The 14891-nt window shown below is 40.4% G+C and overlaps 1 protein-coding gene across 1 annotated transcript in view; it reads left to right on the top strand.

The window, feature by feature from the left end:
• Nucleotides 1–2384, top strand: part of gpc5a (glypican 5a) — a 136732-nt gene extending 134348 nt beyond the window's left edge. The window contains exon 8 of the mRNA XM_048235517.1: nt 1317–2384. Within this exon, the coding sequence (XP_048091474.1) occupies nt 1317–1465 (149 nt within the window). The 3' untranslated portion in view covers nt 1466–2384. The remainder of the gene's footprint in view (nt 1–1316) is intronic.
• Nucleotides 2385–14891: the final 12507 nt, after the last annotated feature.

Here is a 14891-nt window from a genome sequence, read left to right as displayed (position 1 = left end):
GCTAATGGCTACCTTCAGCACCACGCACGCCACATCCAGCCACCATTAGTGTCTACACCGCACAGATTTACAATTGCAACACCAGGCCCATTTGCATACCGAGATTCACTTCCCTCCTTTCTGTTCCTGGCTCCATTCATTTGTTAGTCTTTTGTCTTCTCTTTGTGGCTTCATATTTTTTATACTTTTACTTTTCAGCTTTCTGTCTTCGTTTGTTTGTCTTCTTTTCGCTGCATCATATTCACTTTTACTTTTCAGATGAGACATAAAAACAGTATGAAGTGGATAACTTTTTTAAAAACTGACAGTTTTTGCTGTTCTCCGGGTGTCTAGTGTGTTATGTTTACCTCTACAAGTACAGTGCAGAAATATAATGAACACAGAAACGGCCTCGGTGTTGGTTGTTGCACCAGAGACAGGCTTCATCTAAGGATCAGTGTCCTAGACCAGCGGGCAGCCACCAGGTGCAGTAGATATGCGTTTGCGTGTCTCCCAGCTGGCATTTCAGTGGTGGTCCGTGGGCCTGAGCTGCTCGCTCCTGCTCAATACAGTGCACAACTGTGCACAACGCACTCGTGTGTGGCCTGTCAGGGGGGAACATCCACAACATGGACCCTTTCAAGAGAGTTCCATTATCAGCATCATAGTTGCCCCCACAAGGCTTCCGTTTTAACATTCCATATGTTATCTTAATGCAGAGGAAGTAGATTGGGAATCAAATAGAACGTTCAAGCATTGTTTTTGTTTTTATTGTTGAAAGGGTCTATATGTCTGCACACTGAAATAAGCCTTTTTTTAAAATCCTCCTTCCTTCCTTCTCCCTCAAAAAAAAAAAAAGAGACTGCATGCATGCCTCTTCGACCACCTTACAAGGCAATGTCTATGTTAAGATCCATATCGATGATGCAATGTGGGAGAAAGGTATAGACAGCAGCAGAAGTTGGGCTATGTGGAGTGTCTAGGGATGTGTGTGTGTGTAATATGGTGCACATCAGGAGGGTGAAATATTTCGGAAACCCAAACAGAAATGGATGGAAAAAAAGACCTTTCAAGGGAAATGTTTTGGGGATAATATGACATGAAGGGCCCAGACACATACTGAGATCGCTTTTGTATACACTGACCTACATGTGAGTGCATCTGGCAGAGGTGATGGGAAACTATGCTGTGTGAAAGTGCTTTTTCCCCTTGACCCCCACACACACACACACCCCCAGTGCACCCCACCCCTGCATATTTCTCAATGTCCCTGGGAACTACAAAGTCACTCAACACTCTTTTTTTTCTGCCTCTCCCTTTCCTCTTGTCTTCCGTAGTGACACCAGAGAAGACCAACAGTCACCGGCACCACCACACAAATACGGTGGACGTTGAAAATGGCGCTTCAGACGGCTCGAGAGCCGGAACTCAGGGGGTTTGTCTGGCCCTGATTTGGACTTGTGCGCTGACACTGTTGTCATGGTAATGACACTCCAAGAGACTGCAACCCCCCCCCACAATCCAACCCACCCAAACGTACATACACACACACACACACACACACACATTCACACAAATACAAATCTGCTCGCTCACTCTTCTCCTCTCTCCAAAAGACTGATCTTTTCTTTCCCTCTCCTTGGGAAAATAAATATATAAATAAATAAAGGGCGAGAGAAAGCGACACTTTGATGGGCAGGCCGGAGGAAAAAAGGGGAAGCGTTCGTCAGCGGAGACTCCTCAAAGCTGCAAGTCTGTTTGAACACACTGATGGTGTGGTGTTGAGAGGTTATTAAAGACCAGCACAGAACGAGAAACAATCCGGGTGGATCGGAGTCCACAGATCCATGTTGCAAGGATGGGTACAGAAGCAAGAATCAAGAATGAAGTCCTACAGGAAACACAGGCCCACTTTATGAGTGCCATCTGTACTGACAGACCAATACCAAGAGGTCCTGGGTGAAAAACTGACAGTTTAAGTCACTGCCAGGAGCTAAACCAACGCTGTCTCTTTCTTCAATGGAAGACTATAGATCTATCAATGATTTAAAAAAAAAAAAAAAACACTGACAGTAATTTAATCTTTTTTTTTCATTAATATATTTGTAAGCTTAGTTGTAAATGGTAATATTTACAGACATAATTCTGGGTCTGCATTTCATTGGCTCTATTGCTTGATGTCATAGTCTGCTTTTTGAATATTCCCTGGTACTATGTACCTATTTTAGTTTTACATATTGCAATGCAGAACTGTAAAGATGTAAAGTTTCCTTTGTTTTTTTTTTACAGATTGTGTTCATTTTCCCTCCATATGATCGCGTAAAACGCACCTTAACAAAATGTTATTAATATACTGTATATTTATACCGTGTGTATAGAGTACAGCAATAAAGATTTTCCCATTATTCATGTGTATAGCACTCATCTCACAAACATTAACAGTGACACAGTGATGCCTCGTATGCTTTTTTTTAATGGGCCTATAAGAGCCTACACACATTACATTAATTAAATGCATCTCTATAAGCTATTTGCAATATAACGTAAGGTCAAAGAGCAAGACCCCATCAAACCTCAGCAGTGATATATTTCACAACATGCCATTAAAATGACTAACTGCATCAGACAAGCTCCACATAGAAGAAATGTGGTGAATGTCCTCTTACAGTGCAATGAAATATGTGGGTATGTTTTCCCGACCTGGGGTGTGTTTCCCAAAAGCAGAGTTGCTAACTAAGTTAGCAACTTTGTTGGTTGCAATGCAATTTCCCTTTGCCAACCAACTAAGTTGCTAACAGGTTAGCAACTATGCTTTTGGGAAACGCACCCCTGTTTGAGAAGGGTTACAGAACACGCTACAGAATCATTCTTGGTCATTTTAGGAACACAAGCGTTGACCTATTGTATTGTTCAGGGGCAATCACCTGATTCACATCACTGCAGCATCTGATCTCCCCATACGGTGTACACTCATCTGGGCAGAAAGCTGCCCCTGACTTGAGATGATACAGTCGGTCAATATGACACCTGAGAAATGTTCACCATAGTTATTCTAAGCTTCATTTCACATATATTGCCAATAATATGACATATGACAAACTTTATCTATTCTTAAACATAATTATCAATGGTTCACCTCTAACAATGAATTCATGATACACATAAATGTTAAGTAAATACATTCACTCCTCCACCGACCACAAAATCCTGCAGTTCATGCGTAATCTCTGTGGTCATGCTGGGATTTCTTACTTTGTTACTGTGAGTAGCGAGGTCAGAATGTTCAGTGTTGAAAGTAGGGAGAGACAATTTGGCACTGTAATGCACACATATTCCACTTAACCAAACCTATCCACCCACCCCTCTACGCTTGAAGCCTTACACTGTCATAAACAAAATTAGCAATTCTCCTCTCCACCCACTGACATAGTTCTAACAAGGTCACACACATACTTGTGCAAAGAGCTTATTGTGGTTAAAATATGACCCAAAATGTGTAGAATTATGGCACCATATTTTGAAAATATGCCTTACATAAATTCTAGCTCCTCAAGTGAAGCTTACTTAAACTCCCCTGTCTGTGTATCTGTGTTGACAAATTACTGTCAAGCCTGCCTCCATTAAGAGGACCTTCACAACCTTGTCTGCAGTAGCCTTGGAGGTCAGTTATGAATATTCCCCCTCAGTAATGTATTGCCGCTCGGGGAGAGTATGAAGGATTAGTCGGGAATTATATCTGGGGATTTGAAAGTGACAAATAGGAACAAACGTTGTGCCAAAGCACAAAGATTTCTTGGCCCGGTTAACTGGTGTTAAAACTGGCCTGGACATGCTCCAGCAGGGCAAGGTTAAGTCTCCGGGTCTTGTTTATGACAATGTTCCTGGATCGTGTCCAGCGAGAGAAGAGGACCCTGCTCGGAGTCTTTTTCACTTCTCAAGTATTTAGCACTGAGGTAAACTATCCCATGGCTTTGCCGACTTGTGTTCCAAATGTAAGCTCTTTCAGTTTACAGAATAAGACTAAACATTCTGTGTTTGTTTTGAGATGTCATGGTAGCATTGTGCCACTGTGGTATACTACCGCTACATTTGCTTACGGATTCTAATAATATCTTTCCATGGACTTGATGTACAGTATATGAAATCACCGACAATGGGAGTGGTTAAGTGTGTCTTGTGGAACTCTGATGGAACTCTAGTCAGCAGGTTCGCTCCTAAAACCACAGTGCTTTATTCCCTTCCCAGATAAAATAAATCTAGAGAGCATGTCTAACACATGGTCCGATAAAACGACAGAGGAAAAAAAACATTTTCTGTGATTATGTGTTGACCTGTTGATAGTTGTTGATATCGGAGCTCAAAGGACTCACTCCCATGAGACCAGCTATCAGATGTGGGGGTCATCGTGTTGAGGGCAGTGCCGGATTCCTAAAGCGTGACTCCTGGACCAAATTTATTGCCTTCAACCTGATGGGGAAGGTCACTGAAGTGAGACCAGTCCTTTAATGATGAAACCAGGCTCTCTCTCTCGCTCTTTCTCGCTCTTTCTCTCTCTCTCTCTCTCTCTCTACCCCCCTCTTCCAGTCCTGGTATGCTCGGCCACCCTTGAGCTGTCACGACGCCTGGTTTTCCCCAGGGGTGTGAGAAAGTGAAAAACAGCCCCATCAATATTGGCTTTCCCTGCTGTCTCCCCCCATAGTGCTAAGAGCCTCAATTTTCCCAGTTATGCTTTTACACCGCAGCCAGGTCTGCAGTGCTCTGTAGCTTTCCCAATCATGTGGAATGACTTTGGCATCTGGACAAATTGTGTACTCTCATGTTGTTGTATTTTTATGCAGCAAATAATAAAATGAACTCAATCCTTTGAAGACTGTGTGTTGTGTGAGGTTGTCAACAAGTGGTCTGCTCTATACTGTGACTATATCCTCATTATTCATCTTGTTTCCTAAATGCTCAATATTCATATGCAACATAATCCCAAAGGTTAACTCACTAGTAATTAATCAAAAGTACTCTAACAATCATCAGCCTAAGGGTACTTCAGAGAAAGTAGCCCAAAATGGTTGACAGTTTTGTTCAGTCAGGGGAATGAGTCATCATATTGATATGTAGATGATTTGATTATGTTTGTTATAATGACTGCGTATGGTCTGTCATACAGACTTTAAAAATGTAAGTGCCCATTATCCACCTGGAGTCCAACTCATTGGAAACAGAAAGGCCTCCCATTTATTCAGCTTGATTAATACTTCTTCCTGTTCTTGATTTTTCATCTTCCGGTGAACATACTGGCAACAGTGTAGTAATATCATATTAATCCCACCAGGCAATTTGCAACAGCATCCATTTATCTCCTTTTCTGACTTAAAGGTGCCATGTGTAATGTCTGGCAAAAAATCAATTCATACTCCACATTCCATAAAAGATGGGGCAGTATACCTCCAGAAAGTGAGTTTGTCTACCCTAGAGTAACAACCGAGACACGTGTATTGCAGTTTGGCTGGCGGTTATGTTACCCACATACTGCCTCCCATGGCCGAAACTGGTATTATGACACTTGTCGGGCTGTGGCTAGTAATTTAGCATGCTAATTCAGGTTGATATCTCTTCAGCACTATACCTTGTCATTTTTTTAATGACATCATCACCCTTATTTCCTTCCATTCTTTTGATGCGTGTAGCTCATTTTTTGGATATTTTTACCTCAATTCTTACACATGGCACCTTTAAAAGTCCTGTTCATTTTATCAATCATATTGTTTTGTTGCTTGCTGACATGCTTCATGTGAATATTATTTGTCCAAAATCTTCTTCTTTTTCTTCTTCTTCTTCTGAAGATTACAGAAACAGTGTTCAGGAATTCACTAGGGAAACAGAGAATGTGATGAGGGGGAGCTACATTGTGCCCCTGCATTTCCATGGTATGTTTTTGAAAGTTACAGTGTAGATTTGCACTTGCACATATAGCTTTTTTCTTTGTCATTGTGACTTGTCCGTGATACTCCATGATATCAGGATACTCAGAATTACCATGGCAATTAGTGTCTAGTGTCTAGTGTCTGTTTGAGTATGTTGTTTCCACCTTACCTTTACAATATTTGCATGTTTGAGGGAAACACAATTCAACAGTAATAGAGACAATCACTGCAACCATCAGGTCAGGCTTTTCTCAAATGTCAGGTTGTTATACAGTATTTATTAGCGTATGTGGGTATGGGTTGTGTGTGCATACTTTTTGATTATAGTTTAGGACTTTATACAGGATACATATACATGGATGAGTAGAAAAAACAGCAAAGCCTATATTAACATATAAGGTATGTCATTATGGGAAAGTAAAGATGAAGCCATCCTAAACATTCATATTTCATATTCAAATTCATGTGTAATACCCACCCTCATTATAGGACTTTACAGCACATCTAAAAGGAAACTGGTGTAAATGTTACACATGACATACGTTTAGACGGCTTATCTAATCACCGTCAAATGGTGTCCTGTAATACACTCTGAAGGTGACCAGAGTTTCACCTCCTAATGATACCATTAATGTCCCACTTGGTATAGGTCAACAGGTATATCAATCATATGCAAACAGTTTCATCATTAACTAGATGTACCGCAGAGCGGTACAAAATATGACCGCCGCCCAGTCCAGCACATTTTTTCCACAAAAATAAATCACGCTGAAAGGCCTATATGATTCTAACTGTCTTATGCATTATCCACACTCAATTATCACTGGTATCTGCTAGACAACAAGTACCAAAACATGATTAGTTCATAGATTTCACATGTAAAATTCATTTTATACAACCCCACCCCCATCTTGCCTGTTCATAATTCTGAGAAATTCTTGAATTGTGTGCATGTGTGCGTGTACATGTTTATGTTTATGTGTGTGGGTGTGTGTGTGTGTGTGTGCGTGCTTGTGTGTTTGCCTCATGTATGTGTGTGTTTGTGCATGTGCATGCATGCGTACATATGTCTACTGTGTGAGTATGTGTCATACGTATGATTACTGTGAATGTATGTGTGTGCTTGTGTATCAGTTTATGCACATGTGTGCACATGAAATGGGTTAGCATGACCCCTGGAGGCAAACATACGGAAAATATTGGTCATCCTAGGCCCTACAGTTCTCAAGATATTCACAGAAAACTGTGTCTGCCCTACCCTCCTTTCGGGGGGTCCAGTACAGCGGGGGAGCTACAGATCAAAACAAAAAACGATGGTTCCATGCTATCCATGTGGGGTTACATGCCCACCAAGTTTCGTGTACCCCGGTCTTTCAGTGTCCCGGGAATCCTTGTTGGTGTACGGTCACTAAATGTATACATAAATTATTTTATTGTAAGGCCCCCCATGAACGAAAGTCCACAAAACTTGGCATGCATTCGGAGGGTGTCATAATGATCCTACACTTTCAATTTCATGCAGTTTTGACCATGTCAGCCAGAGATATTGTGATGAAAATTAATTTAATTTTAATTTAAAATTAATTTTTAACTAGGTGGCGCTATACATGAAATAAGTGGTAATGGGATGGGTTGACATGCCCCCTTAAGACCAACATACAAAAAAAAGGTGGACCTCCTTAGGCCCTACGGTTCTCGAGATATTCACAGAAAACTGTGTCTGCCCTATCCTCCTTTCAGGGGGTGCAGACCAAGTTTCGTCTATCCCGATCAGTGTCCCGGGAATCCTTGACGGAAATTTGGACATGCGAAAAGCTTCGCTGCGCGGCAGTCATAATAAAACATTAATAATTGTAAATGTACAGTAAGTATTAGAACAACATTTTCTTTTGAGTTTATAGAAAAGTTCAAATATTCAAAGTGAAATTTTAAAAACAGCAATATTTTTAGTCAAAAGTGCCAGTTTTGTTTTTTAGGGGAAAGGTGCTCTTTTTGTTTGTTTACAACACATTGTACTGTATGTCAACTGTCCACCCAGAACTGAAGGATGGTGTGATGTATGTTGTTTTCCACTACCCAGCCATCATGCTATTCTGGGAGGAGGTCCTTGTTTGTGTTCACAGTCAATACCTAAATCGTACGCCTTATGATCCTGACTCAATTTTGTTCTCATGTTTTCTGTCTCCACTGCATTTCTCTCACTCTATTCCAGTTATAAACGTTGTCATTCTTTCCTTTTCACTAAGGTTCCCCAAGTAATAATTAGTCCAATATAATAGAAACACACAGCATATGTCTTCATTTGTATGCCTCATTTGTGAGTAGATGAGTTGTTCGTATTCACAAATGACCAACCTTTGACCATCACATGGAATTAATTAATGTCAACATACATGATTGGCTAATGTTAATACACAACATCATGTTAATTGGTGAAACCTTAACCTTTGCAATGATTTGTTATATGGTTTGTGATTATAATGCCGTTTATAATCATGTCGGAAGTGTGAAATCTAAAGGTGAATTGAAATGGCCCTTTTTATATGTATGGATCAGTGATCTGGTACCTCTGTAAATTGAAGTTCATTGAGAGTGTCAAAACCAGGCATGTTAACTATAAATATTCTAATCTTTTCTACCATTAGACACCATCTACACCACCTCCCATCATGCAGGTGAGTGGGGATAGATCCCACTGCATGCTTTGTTTCTATTTTGTATAAATAGATCAAATAAAATAGACCTTGTTGGACTTGTGTGACCTCTCATTGGGCGATCTGTCTACTGTGAAATTCTCGGGGGAGAGGGGAAGAATTTGAGTGGGTCACAGGAGCCAGTCCGCAACTATGGGGGGGATTCTTTGAACAAGTGAGATGGGAGGTTGGGCGCAAGCTGCACTTGCACTGGTGAGAAGAGCTGAATTTTACTTGATCATACAGCAACACAGTATGTGTTTGGGGCAGCCGTGGCCTACTGGTTAGCGCTTTGGACTTGGAACCGGAGGGTTGCCGGTTCAAACCCCGACCAGTAGGAACGGCTGAAGTGCCCTTGAGCAAGGTACCTAACCCCTCACTGCTCCCCCGAGCGCAGCTGTTGTTGCAGGCAGCTCACTGCGCCGGGATAATTGTGTGCTTCACCTCACTGTGTACTGAGTGTATTTCACTAATTCACGGATTGGGATAACTGCAGAGACCAAATTTCCATCAGAAGAGTATATATACTATACTACTTGTGTTTTGCTAAGTAGGAACCATGTGTTTAAGAGGCCTGATGAAACCTGCAGGACAAGGCCAGTAGGCCAAGCAATAATTATTGTGTGGACTATGTTTCTGTCCAGTGTTGTCTGGATTGTGTGCTGTGTTATTGTGTGATTGTTATTCAAACATAATCAATTCAGTTATTAACACAAAACAAGTATTACTGTGGGTATACCAAGACAAGGACCACTGTGAACACAAAGACAAATTAGAAGAGGATTGACCCTCTTGGACTGGGAGATGTAATTGACCTAAAGAACAGTGAATTCAGACCAAAGAACATGGCCTATGCAAAGCTCCTGCAAAGCCAGGTACATAAGACTAATGCGACCACTCCATCTGGTCTGAAATAGGAACACTTACTCTGATGTGGAACAGTCTTTTCCGGAGGGAACATTGATTCTTCAAATTGCCCTTTCAGCTTATTTATGTCTTTCATTATCTAGCATTGGGGACAGGGCCCATTTAATTTGTAAAGTCTAAAGGGAATGGGAAATTGAAAACTCAGATTTAATTTTGTTATATGTCTTATTTTCAAGGGAGCGGCTCTGTCTCCAATACCCTCAGCCCATTAGCTGTAAGTCATAGAGCAGTTACAATTAGCCTAAAAATGAGATGGGAGTTCATAGAAAGTGATTTCAGCTCAGTTGTTCTGACCTTGACATTTCCAGGTATCTGTTTATATCAAAAGAGTAAAAAGATAAAAAATAAAGATTGACTCAATCAGTTAGATACATTGACAATCTGTATGAATAAGGGCAATTACCTTTGCAATGTCCTTGCAGTCCTGAATCTAATCCAAACAAATATATTCAATGGCAATAAAATGCTAAAGAAATGACATGTCTGCCCATCATAGTAATATTAATACTGCAAAAATATGCTGTGCTTCTCTTCTAGCAAAATGTAGGGCCATAATTTGTGTGATGTGCAAAGTCTAACTAGGCCAAATCAATTTAACACCATTGGCAACACCTTAACATTGTGTTAATCAATTAAATTCCCAACAATTTCACAACAGCTTGTTCTGGAGTAGGCCAATTAGCCCGCTTGCTTACGACGAGACTCCAGTCGGCACCAGCTTCCTTATTTGGGTTTTGGGTTGGGGTTTGGGATTCAAGTCACCTCAATGCTCCCACAAGCCACACTAGGGATAGATAGTTCATGCACAAGAACTTTGCTTGCTGATAGACTTTGCTCTTTGCCTGCAATTGAAATTACTGCCCCTAGTGTTACCTTGTGACCTTTATGCCAATATAAAAGTATATTAAATGAATATGTTTTTTTTTACTATTATTCACATTTGCAAGAGTCTATTACCACATATAAGTAATGCATTGTATCAAACACAAATGTGAAGCAGGTGTTCAACAGCTACTTTACCAGAGACATTTCACCACTCCAATATGAAAGCTGTTTTATGATGCACTCATCTCCATAGTAGTAGAACCTTGGTAATAGATTTTTCTTTCTCCGTGGCACTCAAAAGGAGTTCTATGGCAGTACTTTTTCATAATGCAAGTGTGAAGAGTAGCCGGCAGGCTGCGGTCACTGACATTTTGCCGGAGAACACATTTTGTGTGGCTCTGACCAGGACACCTTTAATGACTGAACAATGGCATGAGGCTGGGTAGGTTTTGGGTTGTGTGATTCTTCCCTGTGAGCTGTGGGACTGTTCTCTTTTTTGTGTGTCTACATTGTTCTGGTTTCTTTTCTATATATGTTATTTTCTATAATACAAGCCACACTCTCTCATGAACATTTGTTGACTAGTGACTACTGATAATTAGATCAGTGTAGATCAGGAGAAAGTTGTCATTGTCATTCAACATTTTTGCAATCAAATACTGTAGCTTATCACTATTGTTCTAGGAAATTAACAGACTTAAACACAATGCCACATCAAAGACAATGGCAACTTATTCAGCTAATGAAATGTTCAAAATATGGCCCTTGATAATGGCTGTGTGGCAATACAGTCGTGTATATGTGACCTGTAGGGCAAAGCCAGCGTGCTGAGGGAGCACAAAGAGATTCATTAGCGTAATTAGCTAAAAGAGCCTAGCGACACGTTTACCAGCTTTCTTTTAAAAAGAAATGGTACAAGGAAGAAGAGGTCAGCAGTTTGTGTAGGTCAGTTAAGCAGCTTCCTGGAAGACACCACAGCCCAACATTGGACATGCCTTGTTTTACAGTAGTGAAGCAGAACTGAGTCAAATCATTTATAGAAATAAATGGTACCAATTTTTATCTTCTAACATCTGACAGTGCAGGGATAGATATGCAGCATACTTGAGAAGAATCTACAAAATGAGGTCTTCAATGTCTGTGCAAGGAGAAATTAATGTATTGACAGCGCATCAGATACTATGACAAATATTACCTTTATTTCCAAGAAAAGGTGCCTGACAGTTATCACTCTTTTCCTTTTGACTGTTTTTTTTTTTTTTACTTCAACTTTTTTTCATGATGGTGTCTGACAGACATCTTTTGTTTAGATGAAATATTGTAAATCCATGGACAACGCCACCACATGTTCAAATGTGAAATATTCATGTAACAGCTTTGTTCATTTGACAAAAATTGACATGTTAAATGTGAGGAAACACATTATGATGAAGATATGGATAAGGCTATGTGGATTTTCATTGTTATACTCATTCTGTTTTATCATTGCCCTGCTTCTTTCCTGAACAATGCTTTCCAGCCAGCCAGGTCCCAGTTCTTGCATGCAGATATGATATGATACTTTACTGTGGAGCTCTAGAACACAGTGACCCCTAAGAAGCTAACTAACAAGATTTTTCAGTTACTTCAAGGCTGCCTTTTCTTTAAAGTCTCTTTTTAATTGGGTAGGGTAGTATAGAGTGGAGAGTTATTTAGCTTACACATTTCACACACAATTAAAGTATTGAAATAACTTCACTAAAAAGTAGATCAGATGAATCTAATAGAGAAAATGCTTTGACAGGTCTGAATAAAAAGCCTGCTTCATTATAAATATTCAGTTAATTTCCTGTATTGTGTGCTGTTTATAAAACAAAACACAATGACCCTTTGGCAAAAGACAAAAAGTCTTGACTATAAATAAACAAATCATCTGTTCAGCACATTTGCCTCATGATTGATTACATCTCAACAGTGAAAAAAAGCACAAACAAATCATTACTTTTATATAAAATGTTTATTTGCACCCCTTCTGTTACTTTTCTGTATACAAGAGAGAATAACAAAACCCAAAAAATGCAATCCATTGAACTTCTTTTTAAAAAAAAGTAAATTGTAAGGCATGTCTGCTTGTATGGCGGGAACATCGCTGTTCACGTCACCCCTATTAGCTCAAAGCAGCGTGCTTTTAGCAGGAACTCCACGGAGTGCTAGATTTTTTTGTTTGCTTGTTTTTTTTTTTTGACTCCATAGCCGAATCATAATGCGATGCGCGTCAACATGGCATCCTCTAACTCACATGTAAACCTGATGTAAAAAAGAAAGACCAGCAGAAATGCAGAACTGTTGAGTCAAAGTGCAATGTCAGCAAAGAGAAGGGAAAAAAAACAGAGAAACGAGAGCATTCCTTTCTTATTCTCTCACTGGGAATTGATTGGTTAAAAGCAGTTAACTTGCTGAATGTCAAAAACAATGGACATACCATATGCCATGCAAACTATGAGCTCACAGTGGGACACCTATTCAAGCTGTGCATTAGAACAATTGATCTTTTTTTTTGTTAGATGACAAAAACTGCCCAGGCCACTTCTGAAATACAAAACCAATAACTTCCCATTCTCTGAATCCAAAAGACCATTGTGCAAGACTAGGGTAGGGTTGGGTAGGAGACGTTATTGTGAGTTACATTGATGAAAAGTCCACATGTACGTCCATGACTCTGTCATTAGAGCTGTTCACCTTTAGTGATGTATTAACCTCTTACTAGTGTTATATTCACCATAGCACACAGAATGGTAGCGAACAGAGGCCCATTGTCCGTCCTAGCAAACAACGAGAAACCACTTAAGGAGCTATACATTCAGACGAATTGGACTAATTTATCCACGAGAAAGAGACAGGTGTGCGTACCTGATGTGCTGTTCTGATAACAATACACCCAGCCCTAACAGACTCTGAAAGGTGAAAGAGAGAGGGGGGTAATTCTCTACTGGAATGAGGGGCAGAACACTTGCTCTGTTTCTCAAGCTAAGAGGTCCTTTGTGGTGTGTGTAACAACAAGCCCTTTTGGTACTCACAGTCCCTCTGCCCGAGATGTGGGATTTCACTTCTGAACAAACACTCTCTCATTCTCTCTCTCTCACACACACACACACACACACACACACACACACACACACACACACACACACACACACACACACACACACACAAAAATAGACTACACACACTCTAGAGAAAGAGCAAAAAAGAGAAAAGAGAATCCTGGCGTAGGTCTCTGAGGAGCTCCGAATAAAAGAGGTCTCTTTCCATCCCACAGCACAAGGCCCTTCACACAGGCTGCTCAGCGTGAGGAGAGTCACTACACTCACACACTCACTCAGCCCACCCGTTTTCTCATTTCCAAATCCGCCACAACGTTCTCTCACTGGCTCACTCGGGAGGAGGGGTGGTGTCATCTCGCAAAGGCCTGGATCTCAGACACACATAGGCACACACACACTTGTTCCTGGTAGGCCAACCAAATCAGCTACCCCCCCCCCCCCCCCAACATTGTTTGCCAAAAAACATGAACCCCTTCCAAATCGTGCACCTCTATACTCAGTGTAGACCTGTTTTTGATTTATCTTATCTGTTGTAGGGGGATATACTTTCGGGAAATCAGATTTTGAGACATTCCAGCTTCCAAGCTGCAGTGAATGTAATTCGGGTAAGAACACATTAAGAAGAAGTATTTCTAAGTGAGGGGTCTAATTTCTAACATAAAAAACAGAGCCACTGACAAAAAGGGAAAGACTAAAAATTTGTGACTCAGTTGACATCTTTCTTAGGGTGTTGGGTGAAAATGAGGGTATAACATTTGGCAAGCAAACACAACCGCAACCCTCTGTAATGATATATTCCCTGTATGTTGTGCCACTCCAAAGATACTGAGTTTTTATTCCCTCCTGAAAAGTCCTCATTAAACTTCAATTCCAATCACGGACAGAAAGGTATGCCTATTAAATATGATTGACACATACAGTATTCACTTTTTGCAGGGGTCTTTGTTTTCATGTTTTGGTGAGTGTGGCTCATTTTCCCCGATTCCAGATCAGTTCTTCCCGTCATTAGAAATCAAAGTGCCATCACGACAGTAGGAACGTGGTTCAGAACAAGACCAGGGAAGTGACTAGGGCTGATAAAAAAAAAAAAAAAAAAACACTGTTCACTGCTGCTCACAAAACAAGCTTACAGCAAGGAGATGAAAATATGAAAAACGTACATACATTGAAAGTAATACAGGGGCCATGGCATCAAAAGCACACACAAACTGAAACGCAACATGGAAAGTTAAACTAAAAAAGGATAAGATTGTGATGAGCTTTTAATGGGTTGACAGAAAGGACATAATGTTTACAGACAGGTCAACCCTGAGTGAATAGATAAAAGGTTAATTTCTGTGGTTACAAAAATAAATGATTAATACATACTTGGTTGAGGAGATATACTGATGCACTTCGAAAAGCAAGTTTGGATCTACTAGCAAAACTCAACCCCCTAAACCCCCCTGTTCCCCTAAACTTCTCCC

The sequence above is a fragment of the Alosa alosa genome, chromosome 23 (assembly GCF_017589495.1).
Source record: "Alosa alosa isolate M-15738 ecotype Scorff River chromosome 23, AALO_Geno_1.1, whole genome shotgun sequence".
In the NCBI taxonomy this organism is placed as follows: domain Eukaryota; kingdom Metazoa; phylum Chordata; class Actinopteri; order Clupeiformes; family Clupeidae; genus Alosa; species Alosa alosa.
This window is presented reverse-complemented; position numbering and strand designations above follow the sequence as displayed.